General features: G+C 47.4%; 1 protein-coding gene across 3 annotated transcripts in view; it reads left to right on the top strand.

Annotated features, from left to right (window-relative positions):
• Positions 1-26,700, top strand: part of PRRC2C (proline rich coiled-coil 2C) — a 1,097,702-nt gene that overhangs the window by 558,579 nt on the left and 512,423 nt on the right. For all 3 annotated transcript variants that reach the window (XM_069232016.1, XM_069232017.1, XM_069232015.1), the window contains exon 18: positions 4,977-5,277. In XM_069232016.1, coding sequence (XP_069088117.1) covers positions 4,977-5,277 — 301 coding nt within the window. The remainder of the gene's footprint in view (positions 1-4,976; positions 5,278-26,700) is intronic.

Raw genomic sequence — 26,700 nt, 5'->3', positions numbered from 1 at the left:
ACGTCGCAAACAGCGAAAGTCGCTGTTTGCGACATGCAAAAAGCTACCTACATGTGGGTCTTGGTCCCTAATTAGGTCTGGTGTTAACAAAGACATTTTGTTTTTATTAAACTTCTATTTCTCTCTCTTTCGGCTGGCTTTACTGTGAGTGATCGCATTCTTCTCTTCCACAAGGAGCATATTGGCACACAAAGTAGTTTTGTTCAGTGTCAGGAACTACAGTGGCAATCAGTGACGTAACGAAACTGGAGGGTGCCCCTTTGCAAAGAACATGGAGGAGCCCCCTCTCCAGACTCACTCAGGGCAGGTGCTGTGCTGAAGGGGCCCCCTGGAGGGCGGCTGCGGGGCCTTTGTTATGCCACTGGTGGCAACATGTGCTTTTAGAGTTCAAAAACGTTTTGGTTTTTTTTTGCCAGTGTTTGTTACAATGTTGAGGGCCTGGTAGCTCCCACAACAATAAAGTGTTACAAAAGCCATGTCAAAACAAGACACGCATTGATGAAGCTAAAAGACTTATAAAAATATGTTGGCTTTGTCAGTGTTTGTTTATTTTCATGCTTCCCATAATCGTGTTGAAAATGGTTACACCGATTTTCCATTAGAAATATTTTTGGGAAATACTAGCATGCATCAAAACATTTTACTAAATGACACTTCATTTGCATATAATCGGAGAGCATTCTGGGAGCATTATACTTAGCCTCATAGCCTAAACTTTTCAAACATGTGTATACACATTTTTTTTTGTTTTTGTACTGGAACCAACGTCAGTAGTGAAGTGTGACCTTAAAACATTTATTTACAGCACTCACCCTAATAGTGAAGGTTTTCAAATAATGAACCATAAATACAAGTTCGAACAGCATTATCTTTTGGAAACACATTACCTCAACTGCAGAGAGTTCCACTCTCTGTAAACAGGCAGCCAAAGGGTTTGTGCTGCAGGGGGTTGGGCCTACTTGTCCCAAGGACAAAGTAAACATAAAAACTTGTTGCCCTTGACCCCAAACAAGATCTCCCGGGCGTCGGGCGATAGGAATTCCACATCCCTGGGTGAGGAATCCACAGGTAGCTAATGTATCCACCAGAAAAGTCGTTACCGAAGGTAAGTAACTCGTTCTTTTGGAACACAATACCACAAAGTACTAGAAGGGCAACCCTCCAGTAGGAGATAAGTACTCCACTAATTATACACCTGGGCAAGGGAGAGGGCCACCTGGGGGTCACTTCTGCACTGGAGGTCGGATCCTTCAGGTCCTGGGGGCTGCTGGTGCAGTGTCTTTACCAGGCGTCGGGTTCTGTGAAGCAGGAAGTCGCGGTCAGGGGGAGCCTCTGGATTCCCTTTGCAGGCGTCGCTGTGGGGGCTCAGGGGGGTCAACTCTGGCTACTCACGGGCTCGCAGTCGCTGGGAAGTCCTCCCTGTAGCGTTGGTTTTCTGCAGGTCGAGCCGGGGGCGCCGGGTGCAGAGTGGAAAGTCTCACGCTTCTGGCGGGAAACGTGTGGTCTTTAAAAGTTGCTTCTTTGTTGCAAAGTTGCAGTTTCTTTGAAACAGGGCAGCTGTCCTCGGGAGTTCTTGGTCCTTTTAGATGCAGGGTAGTCCTCTGAGGCTTCAGAGGTCGCTGGACCCTGGGGGCCGCGTCGCTGTTGCAGTTTTTCTTGAAGTGGGGAGACAGGCCGGTAGGGCTGGGGCCAAAGCAGTTGGTGTCTCCGTCTTCTCTGCAGGGCTTCAGGTCAGCAGTCCTTCTTCGTCTTCAGGTTGCAGAAATCTATCTTTCTAGGTTCTGGGGGCCCCTAAATACTCAATTTAGGGGGGTGTTTAGGTCTGAGGGGTTAGTAGCCAATGGCTACTAGCCCTGAGGGTGGCTACACCCTCTTTGTGCCTCCTCCCTGAGGGGAGGGTGGCACATCCCTAATCCTATTGGGGGAATCCTCCATCTGCAAGATGGAGGATTTCTAAAAGTCAGTCAGCTCAGGACACCTTAGGGGTTGTCCTGACTGGCCAGTGACTCCTCCTTGTTTTTCTCATTATCTCCTCCGGCCTTGCCGCCAAAAGTGGGGCCGTGGCCGCAGGGGGCGGGCATCTCCACTAGCTGGGATGCTCTGAGGCGCAGTAACAAAGGGGGTGAGCCTTTGAGGCTCACCTCTAGGTGTTACAGCTCCTGCAGGGGGAGGTGAGAAGCACCTCCACCCAGTACAGGCCTTGTTACTAGCCACAGTGACCAAGGCACTCTCCCCATGTGGCCAGCAACATGTCTGGTGTGTGGCAGGCTGGCAAAACTCGTCAGCCCACACTGGAAGTCGGGTATGTTTTCAGGGGGCATCTCTAAGATGCCCTCTGGGTGTATTTCACAATAAAATGTACACTGGTATCAGTGTGCATTTATTGTGCTGAGAGGTTTGATACCAAACTTCCCAGTTTTCAGTGTAGCCATTATGGTGCTGTGGAGTTCGTGTATGACAGACTCCCAGACCATATACTCTTATGGCTACCCTGCACTTACAATGTCTAAGGTTTTGCTTAGACACTGTAGGGGCATAGTGCTCATGCACCTATGCCCTCACCTATGGTATAGTGTACCCTGCCTTAGGGCTGTAAGGCCTGCTAGAGGGGTGACTTATCTATGCCATGGGCAGTGTGAGGTTGGCATGGCACCCTGAGGGGAGTGCCATGTCGACTTAGTCATTTCCTCCCCACCAGCACTCACAAGCTGGCAAGCAGTGTGTCTGTGCTGAGTGAGGGGTCCCCAGGGTGGCATAAGACATGCTGCAGCCCTTAGAGACCTTCCCTGGTATCAGGGCCCTTGGTACCAGGGGTACCAGTTACAAGGGACTTACCTGGATGCCAGGGTGTGCCAATTGTGGAGACAAAGGTACAGTTTTAGGGAAAGAACACTAGTGCTGGGGCCTGGTTAGCAGGCCTCAGCACACTTTCAAATCATAATTTGGCATCCGCAAAGGAAAAAAGTCAGGGGGTAACATGCCAAGGAGGCATTTCATTACACACTAGTAAACCATAATAGGCATGGAGAAGGTTGGAAAACAGTGCAAATAGCATCCAATAGTGACCCTAGGAGGAACCCAAACCAAATACCCAAAAAATTGAATGCAAACACATTCCCCCATTGGGGGTTGGTGGGGGGGGGTGTCTCACAAGGGATTCACAGGAACTGAGGCAGCACCCACAGGACGGGGACACAGAAGTTGCAAAAGGAACCCACACAGAACTGCAGAAAGGGGTCCCACGCTACAGGACAACCATGCAGAAGGCTCTGCTTCGAAGGAAGGAGTGCTGGGGACTGGAGCCATACGTCACCTAAAGATCCCTTGGAGGAGATGCAAACAGGCCTTGGCAGCTGCAAGACACTTGGTGAACAAGGTACTGTCCTGCGTTGGAAGGCAAGGGCTTACTTCCACCAAAGTTGGACAGTTGGCATAGAGGACCAAGAGAACTACTCTGGACCACCACCCGTGATGCAGGATCCATGCAGCCAGGTCCTGGAGGTTCCTGTCGCAGTTCCGGAGGCCAGAAGTGGAGGTTGCAGAGGAATCTTGCTGGAATCTTCCCAGCTGAATGCAAGAGAGAGAGACCCTAAATAGCCCTGAAAGGGGGATTGGTCACCTAGCCAGGTAAGCACCTATCAGAAGGGAGCGCTGACATCACCTGCCTGGCCACTCAGATGCTCCCAGAGTTCCTTGCCAACCTTGGAAACAAGATGACAGAACCCAGGGACCCTCTGGAGGAGATCTGACCACCACCCATGGGGTGGTGATGGACAGGGGAGTGGTCACTCCCCTTTCCATTGTCCAGTTTCGTGACCTAGCAGGGACTGGGGGTCCCTGAACCGGTGTGGACTGGTTTATGCACAGAGGGCACCGTATGTGATCTTAAAAGCATACCAGTGGTTTGGGGAGGCTACCACTCCCAAGCCAGTCACCTATTTCCAAAGGGAGATGGTGTAATATTCCTCCCCCAAAAGGAAATACTTTGTTCTGCCTTCCTTGGCTTCAGCAGATAAAGCAGCAGGAGGGCAGAAACCTGTCTGAGGGGTGACAGCAGCTTGGGCTTACCGGAAAACCCTGGAAGACTGGTAGTAGCAATGCTAGGGGGCCTCTAAGGAGCCCCCAGAGTGCATGGAATCATACTCCCAATACTTGCAACAGTATTGGGGTATGATTCCGACATGTTTGATACCAAACATGCCCAGGTTCGGAGTTACCATTATGTAGTTGGACGTAGGTAGTAACCTATGTCCAATACACCTGTAAAATGTTGTCCCTGCACTCACGAAGTCCAGGAAAATGGAACTGCCGTTCGTGGGGGCACCTCTACTAGTGTAGGGGTGCCCTCACACACAGGTACCTGCACCCTGCCCTCTGGGCTGAGGGCCTACCATAGGGATGACTTATAGTGACCTAGTGCAGTGACCTGAAGTGAAAAGGGTGCATGCACCCTTTCACGCAGGCTGCAGTGGCAGACCTGTAGAAAGGTTTGTACGGGCTCTCCATGGATGGCATAATACAGCCCAATGCCCTAGGTACCTTATACTAAGGACTTAGGGGGGGGCACCAGTGTGCCAAATGTGTGGTGGAAAAACCAAGTTAGAAGAGAGAGCATAATCAGTGGTGTTCTGGTTAGCAGGATACCAGTGAACCCAGACAAACACACTGACAACAGGTAGAAAATGGGGGTAACCATGACAAGATAGAGGGCACTTGCCTACAATATGATTAACTGAAACTTTGTTCTACTACCAGCCTGAAATAGAAATGGAACCTTTCACATGTATCATAGGAGTAGAACCTTTGTTTCTAAAGAGAGCTTTTGAACCAGTCAAGTGTTTGTTTGAATGTGATACTCAATATAGGGTTAGAGAGTTTACACCACTGAAACAGTTAATGTAATATCCATTTATTATTTGTGCTCTTTCTTCTGTGGCATCTTTGAGACATATTTTTGATGGCATTTTGGGATTTAGGTCTGGAACAAAAAGAGCTCAAATGAAAAAGGACGAGGCCAGAGTGCCAAGCTTCCACCTCGATTTGTGAAAAAACAACAGCAGGCTTCTCAAGACTTGTCTCCACCACCGCATCAGGGCCACAGCCAGCCACAAGTATCACAGTCAGCCCTCTCATCACAGCAACCGCCACCATCAAATAGTACAGATTATCCAGTGAACAGCAAAATTGTGCCTACTCAAGCCCACAGCACTTTAGGAACTGAAGTCTGGGAGAACAAGATGACTACTGCTACAGTTCTAAATGACCTTCCTAAGAAAAGTAAGTATGAAAATATTGAAGACATTGGTTGCAAGTGTTAGAGTAATGATATGTTGACCCTGTGTGCTGGGCCTTATTAGATTAAACGTTTTTCTCTTTTGCTCTAGGTATTTGCAAGTTGAAATGATGAGTTGCTTATCTCACTTTTTAGTCATCCACTGCAAATTCAGAACTCGTTGTTTTGCAACTGTTGCAAAACTGTGTGCTTGTATTCTAGGTCTCTTTTTGATATGTAGATTATAAACCACAGTTTGTGGGGAAATAGTTTGGAACTCTTACTTTATAAATGATGACTGGTGTTATACACTCTACAGAATGTTAAATTTCTCCAGTATTGGAACTTGCATAGATTCACAATGTTGATTCATTCCCAGTTGTTGAAGTGGGAATCCCCACGGTACCATAGAAAGCAATAGTGAAAATAAACCCATAGAGTTTACTGTTAAAGAAATTCACTTCATTAGGCTTATTCACAGCATTAAAAAAGACTAAAGTTCATCCAGTCAGTACCCTTTAGAATCCTCACAACAGAGGCTCCAGTTCCTCAGATACTGTACCCCGTGTGATGGGAGTCTCCCTGAGCTCTGCTCAATTTTTCCTCAGTGTACTGAACTTTTGAAAAGAATGCTCCTGAGATCAGGATTTATTTATACTGTTCTAGACTCTACCTACTCTACAATGACCGAACCCACCAAAAAGGGACAGTTCAGGCCATTTGGGACTTGTGGCAAAAAGGAGTTACACTCGGACCCACACAAAGAGGACATCTATTGTCTTCATTTGGGACATAAATCTAAGGACTGTAAGGAATGTCACTTTTTCACTGAAAATTCTGAAGGACACAGTGAATATTATGGATTTGTCTGCAGAAACTAAAAGCTAAGAAAAATCTATCTGAGTAAGATAGTGATGAGTCCTCTAGGATGTAAAAATCCCACAAAAGGGATGGATCTCCTGAAAGTGTGCCCCCAGGGTCCACAAAAATGACACCAAAGAAGTATGGTGGTGCCAAGGTGGGGTGGTGCGGTACAGTGGCTAGAGTGATGTAGAATTCAGAGGTGTAGAGTGGAGGGTTGCAGAGTGTTGTAGAGTACAGCGGTGTAGAGTGGAGTTGTGTAGAAGAGATTGAGATGTACTGACTGGAGTGCAGTAGTCTAGCCTGGTGAAGAGTGCATTGCTGTAGAGTGGTACATAGTAGAGGAGAGCAGCGGCGTAGCGTGGAGTTTTGCATGTAAGAGGCTGGCTCAGTTTATGGTGTACACCTATGGTTTGGCACCGTATACTGAGTCCAGGCAACACTTAGTTATAATGTTTAATTGTCCAGATAGCAAAAGCTCTCTAGGGGCTGCTCAGTTGAGCATCTAAAGCTTATCCAGGAGGAGTGTAAAGTAATTGCAATACAATACATTAACTTTATTGTGTCAATCAAGGCCATGAAAGTGCAGAAGGCAATAACTATCCGATCAATATGAAGCCAATCACATTTTAAAAAGAACAAATATATAAAACCATCTCACTTAGAAACTGTACGCTGTTTAAAGAAGACAAGAACAGGGTCCTCAAAAGAGAACTGCAACTTAAAATACCAGCTCCTAAGAGTTAATTTAAACATCTTGTAGGAAGTTGGCTCTGTATGTACTATTTCAAAGTAAGAAATAGCATGCACAGAGTCCAAGGGTTCCCCTTAGAGGTAAGATAGTGGCAAAAAGAGATAATTCTAATGCTCTATTTTGTGGTAGTGTGGTTGAGCAGTAGGCTTATCAGAGGGTAGTGTTAAGCATTTGTTGTACACACACAGGCAATAAATGAGGAACACACACTCGGAGACAATTCCAGGCCAATAAGTTTTTGTATAGAAAAATATGTGTTCGATGGCATCTGTCGCTGTAGATACGCATGTTTTGCAATAGCTCGCCATCTGGTGTTGGGCCGGAGTGTTACAAGTTGTTTTTCTTCGAAGAAGTCTTTCGAGTCACGGGACCGAGTGACTCCTCCTTTTGTGTCCATTGCGCATGGGCGTCGACTCTATCCTCGATTGTTTTTTTTCCGCCATCGGGTTCGGACGTGTTCCTGTCGCTCCGAGTTTCGGAACGGAAAGATAGCTAAATTCGGAAGATTTTCGTCGGTATTGTTGCGTTCGGGATCGGCGTAGTTAGATTCAACACCGCATTGAAGAGCTCCGGTGCCCTTCGGGGTAGTTTTTCGATCCCCCGTCGGGGCCTGGTCGGCCCGACCGCGTGCTGAAGAACGCCGATGGAACGGACCCCGTTCCGTTTCTGTCCCAAATGCCACAACAAGTACCCCTATACAGACCAACACTTGGTCTGTAACCTGTGCCTGTCACCTGAGCACAGTGAAGACACCTGCGAGGCCTGTCGTGCGTTCCGGTCCCGAAAAACACTCCGAGACCATCGAGCCAGAAGACTTCAAATGGCGTCCGCGCCGACAGCCCACCGAGAGTTCGAGGAACAAGAAGAGGAAGGTACCTTCTCGATCCACGAATCGGACTCCGAGGAATTCGATGACCCACAAACCGTGAGTAAGACGTCGAAAACAACACATAAGAAGATTGACAAGGCCCAGGGGACGCCACTGCCACCAGGCCATGGCTCGACCCATAAATTCGGTGACCGACCGTCGGCACCGAAAAAGGCCCAAACAGTGCCGAGACAGTCAGACTCCGGTCGAGACACCGGTACGCAGCCTTCTCGGGACCGAGAAAGTGCTGGAGACAAGCATCGACACCGAGATAGCGGTGTAGACACGGCTCGACGCCGAGACAGCGGCACCGACGAAGATCGACGCCGAGAGGTTTCGGCCCCGATAAAAAGAAAAGTCAGCTCGGAGCCGAAAAAAGATGCAGACAGGGTTTCGGTGCCAAAACAACCTGCAACCGACCCAGTTTCAGGCTCTTATACAGAGGAGCATTCACTAACCTCCCAAATGCGAAAGCATAGGTTCGAGGAAGAGCTGCAATCTACCGATGTAGACCATACGCAAAAGCGTATCTTCATACAGGAGGGAACAGGGAAAATAAGCACCCTTCCCCCTATTAGAAGAAAGAGAAGACTGGAGTTCCAAACTGAACAAACACCACAAACAAAGGTGGTGAAAAAGGTTACTCCACCACCCTCTCCTCCACCTGTAATTCACGTCTCACCAGCACAAACTCCATCACATTCCCCAGCTCACACCACCATGAGCCAGGGTGACCAGGATCAGGACGCATGGGACTTATACGACGCCCCAGTGTCAGATAACAGCCCGGAGGCATACCCTACGAAGCCATCTCCACCAGAAGACAGCACTGCGTATTCTCAAGTGGTGGCTAGAGCTGCACAATTTCACAATGTAAGCCTCCACTCAGAACAGGTCGAGGATGACTTTTTATTCAACACCCTCTCCTCCACCCACAGCTCCTACCAAAGCCTGCCTATGCTCCCTGGTATGCTCCGGCACGCAAAATAAATTTTTAAGGAGCCGGTCAAAAGTAGGGCAATCACACCAAGAGTGGAAAAAAAGTATAAGGCGCCCCCTACAGACCCTGTTTTCATCACTGCACAGCTGCCACCAGATTCCGTCGTTGTAGGAGCAGCTAGGAAAAGGGCCAACTCCCACACATCTGGGGATGCACCACCCCCGGATAAGGAAAGCCGCAAGTTTGATGCAGCTGGAAAGAGTCGCAGCACAGGCTGCAAACCAGTGGCGCATCGCCAACTCTCAAGCACTACTTGCGCGCTATGACAGAGCCCATTGGGATGAGATGCAACACCTCATTGAACATCTACCCAAAGACCTACAAAAAAGGGCAAAGCAAGTGGTTGAGGAAGGTCAAAACATTTCAAACAACCAGATACGCTCCTCCATGGACGCAGCAGACACAGCTGCAAGGACAATTAATACATCCGTGACCATCAGAAGGCATGCATGGCTACTAGCGTCTGGGTTTAAACCAGAGATACAGCAGGCAGTTCTCAATATGCCTTTCAATGAAAAAGAACTGTTCGGTCCAGAAGTGGACACAGCGATAGAAAAACTTAAAAAGGACACGGACACTGCTAAAGCAATGGGCGCACTCTACTCCCCGCAGAGCAGAGGAAACTACGGCACCTTCCGCAAGACACCCTTTAGAGGGGGGTTTCGGGGTCAGGCCACACAAGCCAGCACCTCACAGGCAACACCGTCCAGTTACCAGGGACAGTACAGGGGAGGCTTTCGGGGCCAATACAGAGGAGGGCAATTCCCTAGGAATAGGGGAACATTTCAAAGCCCCAAAACCCCTGCAACTAAGCAGTGACTTACATGTCACTCATCCCCTCCACACAACACCAGTGGGGGGAAGAATAGGTCATTATTACAAAGCATGGCAGGAAATCACTACAGACACTTGGGTTCTAGCAATTATCCAACATGGTTATTGCATAGAATTTCTACAATTCCCTCCAAACATACCACCAAGAGCACAAAATTTATCACAACATCATTCCGAGCTCCTGGAGACAGAAGTTCAAGCACTGTTGCAAAGGAATGCAATCGAATTAGTACCAAACACACAAATAAACACAGGAGTTTATTCACTGTACTTCTTAATACCAAAGAAGGACAAGACGTTAAGACCAATCCTAGACCTCAGGATAGTAAACACATACATCAAATCAGACCACTTTCACATGGTCACACTACAAGAAGTGCTACCATTGCTCAAACTACACGACTACATGACAACCTTAGACCTCAGACGCGTATTTCCATATACCAATACATCCATCGCACAGGAAATACCTAAGGTTTGTATTCAAAGGAATACATTACCAATTCAAAGTATTGCCTTTCGGTTTAACAACAGCACCAAGAGTGTATACAAAATGTCTAGCAGTAGTCGCTGCACACATCAGAAGGCAGCAAATACATGTATTCCCGTATCTAGACGACTGGCTAATCAAGACCCATTCGTTATCAAAGTGCTCACACCACACAAATCAAATCATACAAACCCTCTACAAAATGGGGTTCACCGTCAACTTCGCAAAATCAAACATCCTGCCGTGCAAAGTACAACAGTACCTAGGAGCCATAATAAACACAACAAAAGGAGTAGCCACTCCAAGTCCACAAAGAATTCAAAACTTCAACATCATACAACGCATGTATCCAACACAAAAGATACAAGCAAAGATGATATTACAACTCCTAGGCATGATGTCTTCATGCATAGCCATTGTCCCGAACGCAAGACTGCACATGAGGCCCTTACAAAAGTGCCTAGCATCACAATGGTCACAAGCACAGGGTCACCTTCTAGATCTGGTGTTAATAGACCGCCAAACTTACCTCTCGCTTCTATGGTGGGACAATATAAATTTAAACAAAGGGCGGCCTTTCCAAGACCCAGTGCCACAATACGTAATAACAACAGATGCTTCCATGACAGGGTGGGGAGCACACCTCGATCAACACAGCATACAAGGACAATGGAACGTACATCAAACAAAACTGCATTTAAATCACCTAGAACTGCTAGCAGTTTTTCAAGCACTAAAGGCTTTCCAACCAATAATAGTTCACAAATACATTCTCGTCAAAACAGACAACATGACAACAATGTATTATCTAAACAAGCAAGGGGGGACACACTCAACGCAGTTGAGCCGGTTAGCACAAAAGATATGGCATTGGGCAATTCACAACCAAATTCGCCTAATAGCGCAGTTTATCCCAGGGATTCAGAATCAACTCGCAGACAATCTCTCTCGAGATCACCAACAGGTCCACGAATGGGAAATTCACCCCCAAACTCTGAACACTTACTTCAAGCTATGGGGAACACCTCAGATAGACTTGTTTGCGACAAAAGAGAACGCAAAATGCCAAAACTTCGCATCCAGATACCCACACAGGCAGTCCCAGGGCAATGCCCTATGGATGAACTGGTCAGGGATATTTGCCTACGCTTTTCCTCCTCTCCCTCTCCTTCCTTATCTGGTAAACAAACTCAGTCAAAACAAACTCAAACTCATATTAATAGCACCAACTTGGGCAAGGCAACCCTGGTACACAACGCTGCTAGACCTATCAGTAGTACCACACATCAAACTGCCCCACAGACCGGATCTGTTAACTCCACACAACCAACAGATCAGGCACCCAGATCCAGCATCGCTTAATCTAGCAATCTGGCTCCTGAAATCCTAGAATTCGGACACTTACAACTTACACAAGAGTGTATGGAAGTCATAAAGCAAGCTAGAAGGCCATCCACCAGGCACTGCTATGCAAGTAAATGGAAGAGGTTTGTTTGCTACTGCCATATTAATCAAATCCAACCATTACACGCAACTCCAAAAGATGTAGTGGGTTACTTGCTTCACTTACAAAAATCTAACCTAGCTTTCTCTTCCATTAAAATACACCTTGCAGCAATATCTGCATACCTGCAGACTACCTATTCAACTTCCCTTTATAGGATACCAGTCATTAAAGCATTCATGGAGGGCCTTAAAAGAATTATTCCACCAAGAACACCACCTGTTCCTTCATGGAACCTAAATGTTGTCCTAACTAGACTTATGGGTCCACCTTTTGAACCCATGCACTCCTGCGAAATACAGTTCCTAACCTGGAAGGTTGCATTCCTCATCGCCATTACTTCCCTAAGAAGAGTAAGCGAGATTCAGGCGTTTACAATACAAGAACCTTTTATACAACTACACAAGAATAAGGTCGTCCTAAGGACTAATCCTAAATTTTTACCAAAGGTTATTTCACCGTTCCATCTAAATCAAACAGTGGAACTTCCAGTGTTCTTCCCACAGCCAGATTCCGTAGCTGAGAGGGCACTACATACATTAGATGTCAAAAGAGCATTAATGTATTACATTGACAGAACTAAAAACATCAGAAAGACTAAACAACTATTTATTGCATTCCAAAAACCTCATGCAGGAAACCCAATATCAAAACAAGGTATAGCCAGATGGATAGTTAAGTGCATCCAAATCTGCTACCTTAAAGCTAAACGACAGCTGCCCATTACACCAAGGGCACACTCAACCAGAAAGAAAGGTTGCTACCATGGCCTTTCTAGGAAACATCCCAATGCAAGAAATATGTAAGGCAGCCGCATGGTCTACGCCTCACACATTCACCAAGCACTACTGTGTAGACGTGTTATCCGCACAACAAGCCACAGTAGGGCAAGCCGTATTAAGAACATTGTTTCAGACTACTTCCACTCCTACAGGCTGAGCCACCGCTTTTGGGGAGATAACTGCTTACTAGTCTATGCAAAACATGCGTATCTACAGCGACAGATGCCATCGAACTGAAAATGTCACGTTCGATGGCATCTGTCGCTGTAGATACGCATGTTATGCAATAGCTCGCCATCTGGTGTTGGGCCGGAGTGTTACAAGTTGTTTTTCTTCGAAGAAGTCTTTCGAGTCACGGGACCGAGTGACTCCTCCTTCTGTCTCCATTGCGCATGGGCGTCGACTCCATCTTCGATTGTTATTTTTCCGCCATCGGGTTCGGACGTGTTTCTGTCGCTCTGAGTTTCGGAACGGAAAAATTGCTAAATTTCGGAAGATTTTCGTCGGGATTGTTGCGTTCGGGTTCGGCGTAGTTAGATTCAATACCGCGTCGAAGGATCGAAGAGCTCCGGTGCCCTTCGGGGTAGTTTTTTCGATCCCCCGTCGGGGCCTGGTCGGCCCGACCGCGTGCTGAAGAACGCCGATGGAACGGACCCCGTTCCGTTTCTGCCCCAAATGCCACAATAAATACCCCTACACAGACCAACACTTGGTCTGCAACCTGTGCCTGTCACCTGAGCACAGCGAAGAAACCTGCGAGGCCTGTCGTGCGTTCCGGTCCCGAAAAACACTCCGAGACCGTCGAGCCAGAAGACTTCAGATGGCGTCCACGCCGACAGCCCAACGGGAGTTCGAGGAACAAGAAGAGGAAGGTACCTTCTCGATTCAAGACTCGGACTCCGAAGGATTCGACGATACACAAACCGTGAGTAAGACGTCGAAATCCACTCAGAGGAACATTTACAAGGCCCAGGGGACGCCACTGCCACCAGGCCATGGCTCGACCCATAAATTCGGTGACCGACCGTCGGCACCGAAAAAGGCCCAAACAGTGCCGAGATCGTCCGACTCCGGTCGAGACACCGGCACACAGCCTTCTCGGGACCGAGAAAGTGCTGGAGACAAGCGTCGACACAGAGATGCCGGTGCTGACACGGCTCGACGCCGGTTTTGGCCCCGAAAAAGAAAAAAGTCACCTCGGAGCCGAAAAAGGACACTGACAGGGTTTCGGTTCCGAAACAAGCTGCAACCGACCCAGCTTCAGGCTCTTATACAGAAGAGCACTCGCTAACCTCACAAATGCAAAAGCATAGGTTTGAGGAAGAGCTACAATCAACGGATGTGGACCATACGCAAAAGCGTATTTTCATACAGCAGGGGACAGGAAAAATAAGCACCCTTCCCCCTATTAGAAGAAAGAGAAGGTTGGAGTTCCAGACTGAACAGACACCACAACCAAAAGTGGTGAAAAGAGTTACTCCACCACCCTCTCCCCCACACGTGATTAACGTCTCACCAGCACAAACTCCATCACACTCACACACCACCATGAGCCAGGGTGACCAAGATCAGGACGCATGGGACCTATACGACGCACCAGTGTCAGATAACAGTCCGGAGGCATACCCTACCAAGCCATCTCCACCAGAGGACAGCACTGCTTACTCTCAAGTGGTGGCCAGAGCAGCACAATTTCACAACGAAAGCCTCCACTCAGAACAGGTCGAGGATGATTTTTTATTCAACACACTCTCCTCCACCCACAGCTCATACCAAAGCCTGCCTATGCTCCCTGGTATGCTCCGGCACGCAAAATAAATCTTTAAGGAGCCGGTCAAAAGTAGGGCAATCACACCAAGGGTGGAAAAAAAGTATAAAGCGCCTCCTACGGACCCGGTTTCCATCACTACACAGCTGCCACCAGACTCTGTCGTTGTAGGAGCAGCTAGAAAAAGAGCCAACTCCCACACATCTGGAGATGCACCACCCCCAGATAAAGAAAGCCTCAAGTTCGATGCAGCTGGTAAGAGTCGCAGCACAAGCTGCAAACCAGTGGCGCATCGCGAACTCCCAGGCCCTACTTGCGCGCTATGACAGAGCCCATTGGGATGAGATGCAACATCTCATTGAACATCTGCCCAAGGATCTACAAAATAGGGCAAAACAGGTGGTTGAAGAGGGACAGACCATTTCTAACAACCAGATCCGCTCCTCCATGGACGCTGCAGATACAGCTGCACGGACAATTAATACATCTGTAACTATCAGAAGGCATGCATGGCTCAGAACGTCTGGCTTTAAACCAGAGATTCAGCAAGCAGTTCTCAATATGCCTTTTAACGAAAAGGAACTGTTCGGCCCAGAAGTGGACACAGCGATTGAGAAACTCAAAAGAGACACAGACACTGCCAAACCCATGGGGGCGCACTCTACTCCCCGCAGAGCAGAGGAAATTACAGCACGTTTCGTAAAACACCCTTTAGAGGGGGGTTTCGGGGTCAGAGCACACAAGCCAGCACCTCACAGGCAACACCGTCCAGTTACCAGGGACAGTATAGAGGAGGTTTTCGGGGACAATATAGAGGAGGGCAATTCCCTAGAAATAGAGGAAGATTTCAGAGCCCCAAAACCCCTACTACTAAACAGTGACTCACATGTCACTCACCCCCTCCACACAACACCAGTGGGGGGAAGAATAAGTCAGTACTACAAAGCATGGGAGGAAATCACTACAGACACTTGGGTTCTAGCAATTATCCAACATGGTTATTGCATAGAATTTCTACAATTCCCTCCAAACATACCACCAAAAGCACAAAATTTGACAACACACCATTCCAATCTCCTGGAGATAGAAGTGCAGGCACTATTGAAAAAGAATGCAATCGAATTAGTGCCAAACACACAAATAAACACAGGAGTTTACTCACTGTACTTTCTGATACCAAAGAAAGACAAAACACTGAGACCAATCCTAGACCTCAGAGTAGTGAATACTTTCGTCAAATCAGACCACTTTCACATGGTCACACTACAGGAAGTATTACCATTGCTAAAACTGCACGACTACATGGCAACTTTAGACCTCAAGGATGCTTATTTCCATATACCAATACACCCATCGCACAGGAAATACCTAAGGTTTGTATTCAAAGGAATACATTATCAATTCAAGGTACTGCCTTTCGGATTAACAACCGCACCAAGAGTCTTTACCAAATGTCTAGCGGTAGTCGCTGCACACATAAGAAGGCAGCAAATACATGTGTTCCCATATTTGGACGACTGGCTAATCAAGGCCCATTCGTTCATAGAGTGCTCAAATCACACAAATCAGATCATACAAACCCTCTTCAAACTCGGGTTCACCGTCAACTTCACAAAATCCAACATTCTGCCGCGCAAGGTACAACAATACCTAGGAGCCATAATAGACACATCAAAGGGAGTAGCCACTCCAAGTCCACAAAGAATTCTAAATTTCAACACCATCATACAACGCATGTATCCAACACAAAGGATACAAGCAAGGATGGTGTTACAACTCCTAGGCATGATGTCTTCATGCATAGCCATTGTCCCAAACGCAAGACTGCACATGAGGCCCTTACAACAGTGCCTAGCATCACAGTGGTCTCAAGCACAGGGTCACCTTCTAGATCTGGTGTTAATAGACCGCCAAACTTACCTCTCGCTTCTGTGGTGGAACAACATAAATTTAAACAAAGGGCGGCCTTTCCAAGACCCAGTGCCACAATACGTAATAACAACAGATGCTTCCATGACAGGGTGGGGAGCACACCTCGATCAACACAGCATACAAGGACAATGGAACGTACATCAAACAAAACTGCATATCAATCACCTAGAACTTCTAGCAGTTTTTCAAGCACTAAAAGCTTTCCAACCAATAATAATTCACAAATACATTCTCGTCAAAACAGACAACATGACAACAATGTATTATTTAAACAAACAAGGGGGGACGCACTCCACGCAGTTAAGCCTGCTAGCACAAAAAATTTGGCGTTGGGCAATTCACAACCAAATTCGCCTAATAGCACAATTTATACCAGGGATCCAAAATCAACTCGCAGACAATCTCTCTCGAGATCACCAACAGGTCCACGAATGGGAAATTCACCCCCAAATTCTGAACACTTATTTCAAACTCTGGGGAACACCTCAGATAGACTTGTTTGCGACGAAAGAGAACGCAAAATGCCAAAACTTCGCATCCAGATACCCACACAAACAGTCCCAAGGCAATGCCCTATGGATGAACTGGTCAGGGATATTTGCTTACGCTTTTCCTCCTCTCCCTCTCCTTCCTTACCTGGTAAACAAACTCAGTCAAAACAAACTCAAACTCATATTAATAGCACCAACTTGGGCAAGGCAACCCTGGTACACAACGCTGCTAGACCTATCAGTAGTACCCTGCATCAAATTGCCCAACAGGCCAGATCTGTTGACACAACACAACCAAAAGATCAGACACCCAAATCCAGCATCGCTGAATCTAGCAATCTGGCTCCTGAAATCCTAGAATTCGGGCACTTACAACTTACCCAAGAATGTATGGAAGTCATAAAGCAAGCCAGAAGGCCATCCACCAGGCACTGCTATGCAAGTAAATGGAAGAGGTTTGTTTGCTACTGCCATATTAATCAAATACAACCATTACACACAACTCCAGAACATGTAGTGGGTTACTTGCTTCACTTACAGAAATCTAACCTGGCTTTCTCTTCCATTAAAATACACCTTGCAGCAATATCTGCATACCTGCAGACTACCTATTCAACTTCCCTATATAAGATACCAGTCATTAAAGCATTCATGGAGGGACTTAGGAGAATTATACCACCAAGAACACCACCTGTTCCTTCATGGAACCTAAATGTGGTCCTAACTAGACTTATGGGTCCACCTTTTGAACCCATGCACTCCTGCGAAATACAGTTCCTAACCTGGAAGGTGGCATTTCTCATCGCCATTATTTCCCTAAGAAGAGTAAGCGAGATTCAGGCGTTTACTATACAAGAACCTTTTATACAACTTCACAAAAATAAGGTCGTCCTAAGGACCAATCCTAAATTTTTGCCAAAGGTTATTTCACCGTTCCATCTAAATCAAACAGTGGAACTTCCAGTGTTCTTTCCACAGCCAGATACCGTAGCTGAAAGGGCACTACATACGTTAGATGTCAAAAGAGCATTGATGTATTACATTGACAGAACAAAGAACATCAGAAAGACTAAACAACTATTTATTGCATTTCAAAAACCTCATGCAGGAAACCCAATATCAAAACAAGGTATAGCCAGATGGATAGTTAAATGCATCCAGATCTGCTACCTAAAAGCCAAACGACAGCTGCCCATTACACCAAGGGCACACTCAACCAGGAAAAAAGGTGCTACCATGGCCTTTCTAGGAAACATCCCAATGCAAGAAATATGTAAGGCAGCCACATGGTCTACGCCTCACACATTCACCAAGCACTACTGTGTAGACGTGTTATCCGCACAACAAGCCACAGTAGGTCAAGCCGTATTAAGAACATTATTTCAAACTACTTCCACTCCTACAGGCTGATCCACCGCTTTTGGGGAGATAACTGCTTACTAGTCTATGCAAAACATGCGTATCTACAGCGACAGATGCCATCGAACTGAAAATGTCACTTACCCAGTGTACATCTGTTCGTGGCATCAGTCGCAGTAGATTCGCATGTGCCCACCCGCCTCCCCGGGAGCCTGTAGCAGTTTGGAAGTTACCTTCAACTATTTGTATATGTATCATCTCAACCTTAAGTAGGTACATACTTAGTCACTCCATTGCATGGGCACTTTTACTACAATTCAACTCCTACCTCACCCTCTGCGGGGAAAAACAATCGAAGATGGAGTCGACGCCCATGCGCAATGGAGACAGAAGGAGGAGTCACTCGGTCCCGTGACTCGAAAGACTTCTTCGAAGAAAAACAACTTGTAACACTCCGGCCCAACACCAGATGGCGAGCTATTGCATAACTTGCGAATCTACTGCGACTGATGCCACGAACAGATGTACACTGGGTAAGTGACATTTTCATTACCCAGTGTACATCTGTTCGTGGCATCAGTCGCTGTAGATTCGCATGTGCCCACCCGCCTCCCCGGGAGCCTGTAGCAGTTCGGAAGTTACCTTCAACTATTTGTATATATATCATTTCAACCTTATATAGGTACATACTTAGTCACTCCATTGCATGGGCACTATTACTACAAAACAACTCCTACCTCACCCTCTGCGGGGAAAAACAATCGAGGATAGAGTCGACGCCCATGCGCAGTGGACACAAAAGGAGGAGTCACTCGGTCCCGTGACTCGAAAGACTTCTTCGAAGAAAAACAACTTGTAACACTCCGGCCCAACACCAGATGGCGAGCTATTGCAAAACATGCGAATCTACAGCGACTGATGCCACGAACAGATGTACACTGGGTAAGTGACATTTTCATTTCTTAGTTTATTTTAAGAACCACAGGTTCAAGATTTACAAGTAATACTTCAAATGAAAGGTATTTCATGTAGGAACATTAGGAACTTTGAATTAGCAAAATAGCATATACAGTTTTCACATAAATGACATATAGCTATTTTAAAACTAGACAGTGCAATTTTCAACAGTTCCTGGGGGAGGTAAGTGTTTCTTAGTTTTTGCAGGTAAGTAAACCACCTACAGGGTTCAAGTTTGGGTCCAAGGTAGCCCACCGTTGGGGGTTCAGAGCAACCCAAAGTTACCACACCAGCAGCTCAGGGCTAGTTGGGTGCAGAGGTCAAAGTAGTGCCCAAAACACATAGGCTTCAATGGAGAAGGGGGTGCCTTGGTTCCAGTCTGCCAGCAGGTAAGTACCCACGTCTTCGGAGGGCAGACCAGGGGGGTTTTGTAGGGCACGGGGGGGGGAGAAGTCCACCCTCAGCAGCACGGGGGCGGCCGGGTGCAGTATGCAAACAGGCGTCTGGTTCGCAATAGAAATCAATGGGAGACCAAGGGGTCTCTACAGCGATACAGGCAGGCGGGGGGGGGCTCCTCGGGGTGGCCACCACCTGGGCAAGGGAGAGGGCCACCGGGGGGTCGCTCCTGCACTGGAGGTCGGATCCTTCAGGTCCTGGGGGCTGCAGGTGCAGTGTCTTTCCCAGGCGTCGGGTCTTTGAAGCAGGCAGTCGCGGTCAGGGGGAGCCTCGAGATTACCTCTGCAGGCATCGCTGTGGGAGCTCAGGGGGGTCAACTCTGGCTACTCACGGTCTCGTAGTCACCGGGGAGTCCTCCCTGTGGTGTTTGTTCTCCACAAGTCGAGCCGGGGGTGTCGGGTGCAGAGTGCAAAGTCTCACGCTTCCGGCGGGAAACGTGTGTTGGTTCAAAGTTGCTTCTTTGTTGCCAAGTTGCAGTCTTTGGGGAACAGAGCCGCTGTCCCCGGGAGTTCTTGGTCCTTCTAGATGCAGGGTAGTCCTCTGAGGCTTCAGAGGTTGCTGGACCCTGGGAACGCGTCGCTGGAGCAGTGTCTTTAGAAGTGGGGAGACAGGCCGGTAGAGCTGGGGCCAAAGCAGTTGGTGTCTCCGTCTTCTCTGCAGGTTTTTCAGTTCAGCAGTCCTCTTCTTCTTAGGTTGCAGGAATCTGAGTTCCTAGGTTCTGGGGAGCCCCTAAATACTGAATGTAGGGGTGTGTTTAGGTCTGGGGGTTAGTAGCCAATGGCTACTAGCCCTGAGGGTGGCTACACCCTCTTTGTGCCTCCTCCCTGAGGGGAGGGGGGCACATCCCTATCCCTATTTGGGGAATCCTCCATCTGCAAGATGGAGGATTTCTAAAAGTCAGTCACCTCAGCTCAGGACACCTTAGTGGCTGTCCTGACTGGCCAGTGACTCCTCCTTGTTTATCTCATTATCTCTCCTGGACTTGCCGCCAAAAGTGGGGGCTGTGTTCAGGGGTGGGCATCTCCACTAGCTGGAGTGCCTTGGGGCATTGTAACACGAACCCTGAGCTTTGAGGCTCAATGCTAGGTGTTACAGTTCCTGCAGGGGGAGGTGTGAAGCACCTCCACCCAGAGCAGGCTTTGTTTCTGTCCTCAGAGAGCACAAAGGCTCTCACCACATGGGGCCAGAAACTCGTCTCTCAGCAGCAGGCTGGCACTGACCAGTCAGTCCTGCACTGAACAATTGGGTAAAATACAGGGGGCATCTCTAAGATGCCCTCTGTGTGCATTCCTTAATAAATCCAACACTGGCATCAGTGTGGGTTTATTATTCTGAGAAGTTTGATACCAAACTTCCCAGTATTCAGTGTAGCCATTATGGAGCTGTGGAGTTCGTTTTTGACAGACTCCCAGACCATATACTCTTATGGCTACCCTGCACTTACAATGTCTAAGGTTTTGCTTAGACACTGTAGGGGCATAGTGCTCATGCACATATGCCCTCACCTGTGGTATAGTGCACCCTGCCTTAGGGATGTAAGGCCTGCTAGAGGGGTGACTTACCTATGCCACAGGCAGTGTGAGGTTGGCATGGCACCCTGAGGGGAGTGCCATGTCGACTTGTTTTGTTCTCACCAGCACACACAAGCTGGCAAGCAGTGCGTCTGTGCTGAGTGAGGGGTTCGCAGGGTGGCATAAGACATGCTGCAGCCCTTAGAGACCTTCCCTGGCATCAGGGCCCTTGGTACCAGGGGTACCAGTTACAAGGGACTTACCTGGATGCCAGGGTTTGTGCCAATTGTGGAGACAATGGTACATTTTAGGTGAAAGAACACTGGTGCTGGGGCCTGGTTAGCAGGGTCCCAGCACACTTCTCAGTCAAGTCAGTATCAGGCAAAAAGTGGGGGGTAACTGCAACAGGGAGCCATTTCTTTACACATGGGATGTACTTTAGTCTGATTGTCAGCGTTGGTGACTGGATAAGTTTGTCCAGCCAGGTATTGACCAGGGGAAACCAGTTTCTCTGTCACCTGTATCCCTCAGGCCTTCTAGACTTGTCCCATTAATTAAGAGTTGCTGCCTGTATTTTTGCATATTAGGGGGCCAGGCAGCCAGTGTGGCTAAATCCACCCCACCCTCAGAGACTAATGTAGCTTCAGTGTGAACCCTCATTTGCTCTGGGCACACTGTTGATCCCACTTGGAGACTGGCCATTCCAGTGTTAGCTGGAGTAGAATTAGAAGTGGAACCTTTCTTGGGACAGGCCTTGTCTCCAGTTTGGTGTGCAGGCTGATTACAGCTAAGACACCAGGCCTTTTTGGGATAAAAGTTTTTACCCTTGTACCCAAAATTGGATTGTGAAGAGGCTCTGGGCCCACCCTCCTGAGCAGGTTTTTGTGGCCCTGTAGAAGACTCTACTATTTTTCCCTTTGGATGTCTCAACACTCTTCCCCTGGGGAGTCTTTGTGACCCCTTTCTTTTGGTCACCCCCTGTGGAAGTCTTGGTCACCCTAGTCTTGACCCAATGGTCCACCTTCTTTCCCAATTCTTGGGGAGAAATTGGTCCTAGGTCTACCAGATGCTGATGCAGTTTATCATTGAAACAATTTCTTAACAGGTGTTCTTTCACAAATAAATTGTACAGCCCATCATAATCATTTACACCACTGCCTTGAATCCAACCATCCAGTGTTTTCACTGAGTAGTCAACAAAATCAAACCAGGTCTGGCTTGAGGATTTTTGAGCCCCCTGAACCTAATTCTCTACTCCTCAGTGGAGAATCCAAAGCCCTCAATCAGGGTAGCCTTCATGAGGTCATAGGATTCTGCATCGTTTCCAGAGAGTGTGAGGAGTCTATCCCTACACTTTCCAGTGAACATTTCCCAAAGGAGAGCACCCCAGTGAGATCTGTTAACTTTTCTGGTTGCACAAGCCCGCTCAAAAGCTGTGAAGCATTTGGTGATGTCATCACCATCTTCATATTTAGTTACAATCCCTTTAGGGATTTTCAACATGTCAGGAGAATCTCTGACCCTATTTATGTTGCTGCCACCATTGATGGGACCAAATCCCATCTATTGTCTTTACCTTTCTATGGCTAGGAGCTGTCTCTCTAAAGCCAATCTTTTGACCATCCTGGCTAACAGTAGGTCATCTTCACTGAGTCTGTCAGTGATTCCAGAGGTGCTGGACCCTCCTGTGAGAGAAGCAGCATCTCGGACGATCACATTTGGAGGCAGGGTTTGAGGAGCCTGGCCTCCCTAACTAGGACTGGAGGTGGGACTTCCTCCACATCACTAGTTTCCTCCTCTGTGAGGTCATCCTCAGAGGGGTTGTTCTTGGCAAACTCTGCCAACAGCTCCTGGAGCTGTAATTTGGTAGGGTTTGAACCAGTTCTAATCTTTTTTTATTTTGCAGAGAGACCTTAACTCTTTCATCCTAAGATGCAGGTAAGGGGTGATGTCGAGTTCCATCACATTCTCTTCTGCATTAGACATTATGTTTCTAAAAGTTGGAATACTTTTTAAGAATCTAAAACTATCTCTAGAACTTAATTCAAACTTTTACAAAACTTTTAAACTCTAAAAGAAATGCTAACAGGGACTAACACAAGGCCCTAGCAGGACTTTTAAAAATTTAGAAAAATACCTAAATTTTCAAAAATCAGTGTTCGATGGCATATGTTGCTGCAGATACACATGTTTGGCACAGTCCGCTGCCTGGTGTTGGGCTCGGAGTATTACAAGTTGTTTTTCTTCGAAGAAGTCTTTTTGGTCACGGGACCGAAGGACTCCTCCCTCCTCGGCTCCATTGCGCATGGGCGTCGACTCCATCTTAGATTGTTTTTTTCCGCTGTCGGGTTCGGACGTATTCCTTTTCGCTCCGTGTTTCGGTTCGGAAAGTTAGTCAGAATCTCGGAAGAAAGCGTCGGTATTGTTCCGTTCGGTATCGGGATAGTTAGGTACATCGACACCGATCATCGGAAGACTTTGGGGTAGTTTCGATCCCCCATCGGGGCCTGGTCGGCCCGACCGCGTGCGACATCGAAGCCGATGGAACGGACCCCGTTTCGTTTCTGCCCAAAATGTCACAGTAAGTATCCTTATACAGATCAGTACTTGGTCTGTAACTTGTGCTTGTCCCCCGAGCACAAGGAGGATACCTGTGAAGCCTGTCGAGCCTTCCGGTCCAGAAAAACACTCCGGGACCGAAGAGCCAGGCGTCAACAAATGGCGTCCACGTCGACAAAACAACGTTTCGACGAGGAAGAGGAAACATTCTCGGTTCCGGAATCAGAATCCGGAGACTCCGACGTCGAACAACAGCAACAAAAACTGTGAGTAAGACGTCGAAAAGTAAATCCATCGACAAACCGAAAGCCCAGGGGACGCCACTGCCAACAGGCCATGGCTCGACCCATAAAACAGGCGACCCGTCGAAGGCGCCGAAAAAGGGCACGCCCATAGCGAAGACACCCGACTCCGGTCGAGGGACCGCCATGGAGCAACCTCGGAGCCGAGAAAGCGGCTCCGAGAGACAAAAACAAGATACCGGCACCGAAAAACATCGGCACCGAGAATCCATGCCGAAAGGAACAAAAATTCTGTCGGTGCCGAAACCGAAAAAAGATTCTCTCTCGGCGCCGAAAAATACCACACCTTCATCCTACTCAGAGGAACAAGGAATGAGTGGCCAAATGCACAAATTTGGACAAGAGCTCCAAAGTGTAGAATCGGACTACACACAAAAGAGACTGTACATCCAGCACGACACAGGGAAGATATCAACCCTTCCCCCAATCATGAGGAAAAGAAGGATCGGACTTCCAAAGGATGACGCACAACCACAAGCCAAAGTGGTTAAAAAAGTCACGCCTCCGCCCTCTCCACCACAGGCATCGCCGGCACAAACACCGCCACAAATGCACTCGCCAGCGCAAACTACCATAAGTCATGACGATCAGGATCAAGACGCTTGGGACCTGTATGACACCCCAGTGCCGGACAATGATCCCGAGTCATACCCCACAAAGCCGTCACCGCCAGAGGACAGTACCTCATACTCGCAACTGGTGGCTAGGGCAGCAGAATTTCACAATGTCCAACTGCATTCCGATCCTATAGAGGATGATTTTTTATTTAACACCCTCTCGGCTACACACAGCCAATATCAATGTCTCCCAATGCTACCAGGGATGTTACGGCACGCAAAACAAATTTTTGAAGAGCCCGTAAAATCAAGAGCCATCACCCCAAGGGTGGATAAGAAATACAAACCACCACCCACAGACCCAGTGTTTATTACTTCGCAGTTACCACCTGACTCCGTGGTAGTAGGGGCAGCTCGCAAGAGAGCAAATTCACATACATCTGGCGACGCCCCACCTCCGGACAAAGAAAGCCGAAAATTTGATGCGGCAGGGAAAAGAGTAGCATCACAGGCAGCCAACCAGTGGCGCATCGCAAATTCACAAGCGCTGCTGGCCAGATATGACCGCGCACACTGGGACGAGATGCAACTTCTCGTAGACCATCTTCCCCAGGAATACCAAAAAAGGGCGCAGCAAATAGTGGAAGAGGGACAAACGATCTCAAACAATCAAATCCGCTCTTCACTAGACGCAGCCGATACTGCAGCAAGAACAGTCAACACTGCTGTCACCATAAGGAGACACGCTTGGCTACGCACTTCAGGCTTCAAACCTGAAATCCAGCAGGCTGTCCTTAATATGCCCTTCAACGAGAAACAACTTTTTGGCTCTGAAGTGGATACAGCCATTGAAAAACTTAAAAAGGACACAGACACGGCCAAGGCCATGGGCGCACTCTACTCCCCGCAGAGCAGAGGCTCTTTCAGAAAAACTCCATTTAGAGGGGGGTTTCGTGGCCAACCCACAGACACCACCAGCCAACAAACAAGAACCACACCATATCAGGGTTCCTTCCAAAGGGGAGGTTTCAGGGGATATCGGGGGGGTCAATTCCCAAGGAGTAGGGGAAGATTCCAGACTCCAAAAACACCTCCACCTAAACAGTGACTTTCAAGTCACGCAACCCCTTCACTCAACACCAGTGGGGGGAAGACTAAGCCAATTCTACCAATCTTGGCAACAGATTACAACAGACAATTGGGTATTAGCAATAATCCAACATGGCTATTGCATAGAATTCCACAACTTCCCACCAAACATCCCCCCCAAAACACGCAAAATGTCACCACAACATTTAGAACTTTTAGGACTAGAAGTTCAAGCACTACTGCAAAAGGATGCAATAGAGTTAGTACCAGTACAACAAAAAAACACAGGAGTTTACTCCCTGTACTTTCTAATTCCAAAAAAAGACAAAACATTAAGACCAATATTAGATCTCAGGACACTAAATACCTACATCATATCGGACCATTTTCACATGGTCACACTACAAGACATCATTCCACTGCTCAAACAGCAAGATTACATGACCACATTAGACCTAAAGGATGCGTACTTTCATATACCAATACACCCTTCTCACAGAAAGTACCTACGGTTCGTATTCAAAGGAATACATTACCAATTCAAGGTGTTGCCATTCGGAATAACAACTGCACCAAGAGTGTTCACAAAATGTCTAGCAGTAGTAGCAGCACACATCAGGAGACAACAGATACATGTGTTCCCTTACCTAGACGATTGGCTAATCAAGACCAACACAGTAAAAAAATGCGCAAACGACACCACATTTGTCATACAAACCCTTCACAAACTGGGGTTTTCCATCAACTATACAAAATCACACCTAGAACCGTGTCAAACACAACAATATCTAGGAGCAACCATCAACACATCAAAAGGAATTGCCACTCCAAGTCCACAAAGAGTGCAGGCATTCCACAAGGTAATAAGTGCTATGTTTCCAAACCAAAAGATACAAGCAAAATTTGTGCTAAAACTTCTAGGCATGATGTCATCATGCATAGCCATTGTCCCAAACGCAAGACTACACATGCGACCCTTACAACAGTGTCTAGCATCACAATGGTCACAAGCACAGGGTCAACTTCAAAATCTGGTGTTGGTAGACCGCCAAACATACCTCTCGCTTCTATGGTGGAACAGCAAAAATGTAAACAAAGGGCGGACATTTCAGGACCCAGTGCCTCAATACGTTATAACAACAGATGCTTCCATGACAGGGTGGGGAGCACACCTCAATCACCACAGCATTCAAGGACAATGGGATATACACGAAACAAAATTTCATATCAATTACCTAGAACTGTTAGCAGTATTTCTAGCGTTAAAAGCCTTCCAACCCATAATAACACACAAATACATTCTTGTCAAAACAGACAACATGACAACAATGTATTATTTAAACAAACAAGGAGG

Source organism: Pleurodeles waltl, chromosome 4_2 (genome assembly GCF_031143425.1).
Source record: "Pleurodeles waltl isolate 20211129_DDA chromosome 4_2, aPleWal1.hap1.20221129, whole genome shotgun sequence".
Classification (NCBI taxonomy): domain Eukaryota; kingdom Metazoa; phylum Chordata; class Amphibia; order Caudata; family Salamandridae; genus Pleurodeles; species Pleurodeles waltl.
The sequence above is the reverse complement of the archived record's forward strand: the minus strand, read 5'-3'. Positions and strand labels throughout refer to the sequence as shown.